The sequence below is a fragment of the Oryzias melastigma genome, linkage group LG14 (genome assembly GCF_002922805.2).
Source record: "Oryzias melastigma strain HK-1 linkage group LG14, ASM292280v2, whole genome shotgun sequence".
Classification (NCBI taxonomy): Eukaryota; Metazoa; Chordata; class Actinopteri; order Beloniformes; family Adrianichthyidae; genus Oryzias; species Oryzias melastigma.
In genome coordinates this window covers 8656726-8662761 of record NC_050525.1, presented here as the reverse complement: position 1 = coordinate 8662761, position 6036 = coordinate 8656726, and the positions used below count along the sequence as shown (strand labels likewise).

The 6036-nt window shown below is 37.0% G+C and overlaps 1 protein-coding gene across 1 annotated transcript in view; it reads left to right on the top strand.

Moving 5' to 3' along the window:
• Positions 1-6036, top strand: part of gabra3 (gamma-aminobutyric acid type A receptor subunit alpha3) — a gene marked incomplete in the record, with an annotated part of 167556 nt that overhangs the window by 141464 nt on the left and 20056 nt on the right. Inside the window, 2 exon segments of the mRNA XM_024266048.2 lie at positions 1228-1371; positions 5302-5454. Of these exon segments, the coding sequence (XP_024121816.1) occupies positions 1228-1371; positions 5302-5454 (297 nt within the window).

Sequence of the window (6036 nt, the reverse complement as noted above, 5' to 3'; positions counted from 1 at the left end):
GCATATATATATATACGTATATATATAGGCTACATTTTTCATCTCTAAATAAACACATCTAAAATTATGTTGTAATAATTACTCATTACCATATTTAGAGATATTTGTACTTGTGCACACAGTGCAAGATGCATTGTTTTTGTCAAAGAGATTTTAATTCATTGCTTGACATGTAGCGGGACAACCAAATTCACACTACTTTACTTCATCTTTTTTTCCTTTACAAAGTTATCAAAATCCAGTTATTAATTATTTAGGGTTATTATACCAGTCCAAGTGCAGGTTATTTCACATATCCATAAATATATGTTGCTAAATTGTTTTATCTTCTATCAAACAATAATAAAAACTTTAAATTAGGCTAACACTGAGAACAATTTATAAATATTACAAAATGTTTCCAATAGTATTTTTGTTTTCTTTTTTAATTGTTTTAGTTCAGTTCTGACTTTTTTAATTTCCTGGATGTTAAACTAAGACAAAATCTTTAAGGATCCACGCTGATAAAAATTGTGTTCTCGTGGATTTTTTCTGCTGATGGAAGACATTTATGAAGTAAATTAAGCTTTAGATTACATTTCTGAGTTTGTCTTCATTCAAATCATTGTCAATCAGGAGCAAAAAAAAAAATGCAAATGAAAAGAGATTATAGAAAATATGTTGGAGGGGCCATAAGCTCCCTGCTCTGCTCCATTCTGATGCATCCACTTGTAGTCAAATAGATCCATGAACGTCTTTGTTTCGCTCATCCGATCTGGCTCAAAACTGTACGGCTGGACAGCTTTGATATTGCTCGCCACCAGGAACGTTAGATTGGGAGTATGAGGGACTAGCAGTAGTGCATGTAAACAGAGAGCTGGGGAGGGGAAGGGGGTTGGGCTTGCACCACGCCAACGGTCAGAGGTGAATTTTTAATCAGCTCCTTCTGCTCTGCAGAAACTATGTCCTAGAAAACGACACATTTATTTGGCTAAAAACGGCCTAATCCTAGTTAAAAGATCACTGTAGATCAAGACGTGACTGGAGTGGATCTAACTTTTATTAACCTGAATTTAAAGCTGCCGGCTGACATCAGAATTTACTTAAAGGGGGTCAAAATAAATAAAAAATATAAATCATTAATATATTATTATTATACATCAATAAAACATTGGTATGGTTGTTTGATTAAAAACAGAATTACCATATGATACCCTCATATCTGTGTATCTATGCCTTCCTGTCCAGACGCGTACACCAACAACGAGGTGATCTACCTGTGGACCCAGGGGGATGAGAGGTCTGTGGCTGTGGCAGAGGACGGCTCCAGGCTGAACCAGTATGATTTGCTGGGACACGTTATTGGAAAAGAAACCATCAGTTCCAGCACAGGTACTCTCAGACCAGACAGGAGCATGGATTACAGCATGAATTTAATCCCGTTTAGCTCGAGTGAAAGGTAAGGGCCCCGACAACTCCTTCAGCCGAGAGCAGTTTAATACAGATTTCTGTTTTAGAGGAACTGAACTGCAAGCAGCAGGAGACAGATGGGTGTATCACCGAGTAAATCGTTCACTTTGTTGCTTTGTAGTAAATTCAGTCGCCCTCTTTACGTCTGATTTTCTGACACTTGCTCTGTTGGGAGTTTTCTTTGAGAGTAGAGCAGTCTGCACTTTTCCGTCATCCTGAATTCAGCTGAAATTGTTTTTGGTTTTGTGGAGAAAGTGAAGACTGTCATTGCTTCTCACACACACACACACAAACATTCAGCATATTTACAACCACAACAGGAAGAAATGTGTCTCAAGAGAAAAGTCTCACTACAGCTCTTTTCTGAAGGGTGGAGTTAGGAAATCAGAGGAAATTTTCATCTGTGCTCCTGGAACGGAAAGAAGTTCTTTCCACATTTGAGTGTTTGTCAAACCTGCCGAGGGATTGAAGGTTCAGCTGAACATAAAGACCTGAAAATGAGGTTTTAAAAAGTAAGCTCTAACAGGACGGATGGATGAGCGATTTGAACACCAGTCAGACATAACATGAGCACTGACAGGTGACGAGAAGAACAGCAATTATCTCTTCATTACTGCACCTTTTAGTAGGCTTGATAAATGAGACGGCAAGTGAACATTTTGTTCTCAAAGTTAATGTGCTAGAAGCAGCAAAAGGACACACCTATGTGTTTAAGCAAGGTTGATGGCGGACAAATTCATATAGCAGCTAACACGCAGTAGGGAGTTTCTAGTCTGCAGTGATCAGGTTCTACCGAGGGATAAAGGACGACCAGGAACGGGTCTGCAGACATTTTTAGAGAACGGGAAGTCTAATTTTCAGAGAATGCTAGAATGTTTAAAGAATGCTGGTTTTAATAGAAAAATATCAGGTTTTAATGATCATCCCAGTTGGCGATATAGAAAAAAAATGTATATCACGATATAAATTACTTTATATCACGATAACGATATGTATCGCGATATACACCACTAACTTCAAAAATCAAAGGTATTTAAACTGATTTTTTTTTTTTGGTTGTTTTTTTGGGGGGTCATTTAAAACAAATCCTGAAAATGTTATCCACAGTTTTTCCGTCCTCAAAGTTCTGCAACACTTTACGTTCTAAGCATTGCATTTTAATGGAAATTCGTCGCTTTTCTCAGCGACAGAATCAGCTGATTGACATTGATCACATCCACCCTTTAGCTGTGCAGTGCACAGAGCTAAAGCTCTGGTGTTAAAGTTAATTTGTTTTTTTAGAACTTATGTCAGTGAGCAGAACTTCAGTCTCAGTTTTTGAGCAGAGAAGGAGCACTCGCTAGTTTTACTTAGAAAACAGAAATCTCCCGTGGCAATAGTAATGCACTTTCAGCTTTGTTTTAGTTCATAAAGTAAAATCCAACATTATTCTGTATTTCACAACAATAAATATTTAACTACACTCAATTATATTTGCAAAGATCACGAATCAGCTATCTTGGACGTCGCCAATATTCGTCCTTGAATTTTCTCAGCAGATCGCGAGAATCCGAGTGGTACTCAGATACTTGTCACAACCCTGTTCCACAGTTCGGTTTATCTCTTGTTTATTTTAATCTCACAAGATAATTTTTCCTTGAGTGATAGAAGGTTTGTTGTGTTAGCATCTGTGCTGGAATGACCTAGCATAGTTTATTGCTTTCTTCTCCTGATCGTCGGACGTCTTGAATCCAAAATGCAGCCAAATCACAGACGTCCCCCTCTCTTAGTGAAAGTGCTTCTTCTTGGGCTGCCTGCATCGGTGTATCTGTCTGTTTCATCTCCGGGGAAACAACTTCAAGCTGTTGCGCATCCATCGTAACATGGAGCATGTCGTAAAAGTGAGAATCAAAAAACGTAAAGCAGCTTTACGTCACAAAACCACAAGTTTAGAATCTCTTTAATTTGTCTTTATTTTCACTTTTATACATTTTTTGTGCACACACGGACGAGGCAACACCTGTGCAATCGTCTCGGGCTGTTTAATGACATATTTGCCGTAATAATTGATCAAATTAGGTTAGAAGCGATAGAAGACAAATGCCACGATAGACACTTTTCTATCACCCACACGATATATATCATCATATCGCCCAGCTCTAGTCTAGAGACTGCACATGTCAGGGAGATCCCACTCAACCGTTCTGATCTTTGTTCGTGATCTATAGAACCAGCAATGATCTATGGAGCTCCCGTCTTCAGTCTTATAGAACATAAAGAATCTACGATTAACATTAGGATGCTCCAGCACCTTCAAGACTCTTGAAAACTTTACATCTTATGACAGAGCTGCCTACCTCTTGTCCTTGAGATGTACTGTCCTGCTTGTTTCCCAGCTCTTCCAGCACTGATTGCTGTTGATTACCTGGGTCAGGTGTTAACCCTCGGCTCTCTTATGGGGTCCAGATGACCCCACTTTTAGTGTAAACAAGCCTAGAATAGCACAAGGGTGTTATGTGATAAGTGATAATTTGTTTTCATTTCTGCCCCTATATCACATCTTGAAAGAAAAAACAAAAGAAACAATCCAAGATGGCTTTTGGCACCTGTCACATTAACTACACATTACGAATTCCTCAAGTTTTGTCTTTACAAATATTTTTTTAAATAATATTCTATTAGTACAACTTTTCAAAATTTCCTGTTGAGCATTCAAAATTTTACCCCAATAAAAGAAAAACATGTCTGCTTTAAATCATATTTCCTCCTATGATTTTCATCTTCTGAGGTGAAAACTAATAAAAACACACGCCAATATTCGATCTCATTCCCACCAAAGCCAAATGATGTTTTTTTTGTAATATTTGGCTGAAACATTCAGTTGTCGAATATTCAGTGCATTCCTGATTTTATGAAAAATTGCATACGTGTTGTTAGAGTGTGAATCAGTGGCCCTAGAAAATGTGAGGACGGCTCTCAGCGGGAGAGCCAACATCGCAGAATGGACTTTCTTTTTGGTTCAAGACTAAAATGCTAAACTTTTCTAAAACAAAAATACAAATCCACTTCCTCTCAAACAGACTGTTAGCTTAAAGTGAACCTCTAGAAAAGTAAAGGAGACTCATTAAACAAGTGAATTTTACCCGCATCAAAATTTCAGATAAAGTCGATGGGATTCCTTTTCTCAAACTGCCTCAATTCATTGATGTCAGAAAATCCCATTTCTTTTCACTCTAAACTTAATGGATGACAATGAATTGAGGGAATGGGGAGGATTTGAGCCTCTTCAGCCCCGGTCAGGGTCTTGTCAGAAAAGCACCTCTGGGGATAGAGGCTTGTTTTTCTCATATCTCTGCAACACAGATTGCAAACATGGCAATGAGAGCCAGCGCTCAGGGAAGCTGTGAACGTGTCCATGAGCTGTCACCGACAAATACAAACGAGTGAGGAGGAGCAGGTGGAGATTATTCTGGTCCATGCCACAAACATCAGCAGGAAAAATCTGCGAGTTGGATGAAATATACAGCTTGAATTCATCTATTTTGGAGATTAGTGACTTGGATTAAAAGCTAGTTAGAAAACTGATGGTTTTATTCTCCTAGATTTTAGGGAGACAACATTCAAATTTTAATATACCAACATGAGCAAACTATTTAATGACGATTTTCTACTATGATCTTAATGATATTAACACAGATTTTAGTTCATAGTTTAAGAAGATGATTTTCCTGTATATGTTTTTTTAAGTAAATGATGCTTCAGCCAGCTTTTCTCGTGCTTTTGTATGGGTCATGGGGTTTATTTGTGGCTCCAAACTGCATTAATATTCTTAACTCTGTTTGTTTCTCTCTATCTCCTTCTGCTTTCTCTCAGGAGAATATGTAGTGATGACGACGTATTTCCATTTAAAGAGGAAAATTGGCTATTTTGTAATTCAAACCTACCTTCCGTGCATCATGACTGTCATACTGTCTCAGGTCTCCTTCTGGCTTAACAGAGAATCGGTTCCAGCCCGCACTGTGTTCGGTGAGTATCTTTAAACAGATGTTATGCACTGACTGGGTCGAATCCATGTTGAAGGAAGAGGTCCTTCAGTTTTGGTAGAACTTACTAAGAATTCCTATTTTACTGAAAAAAATTGTAGTCGCTATGACATGTTTTCTCAAACTTTTTTTTTTTTAACTTTCGTGATTAGGTTTTTTTTTCTTGCAAGACCTAAAAGAAGACTTTTTGAAAAAAAAAAGATCTTTTTACTTTCTTGAGATTCAGTTTTTGCAGTGACATTTGCAAAAACTGAGTTATTGTTATAATTTTATTTTCTAGGCTAAGGTGAATCAAGAAACTCAAAATACTTGAATTTTTTGCATTTTTTTCATGAAAGTTGTAAAAAGGTTTTTTTCTTTATTAGCGTTCAGAAAACTGAAAAAAACACTTGGAATTTTGATTTCAGAAGGTCTGAAATTCTCTAAATTTTCTTAAACTGTAAATCTTTAAAGTCATTTGTACCTTAATTCAACACCTTATAGAATTTATAGGAACATTAAATGATTTATATTATTATGAAACATTCATAAAAAGTATTTTAAATGTTTTACTTTGTCAATGTTT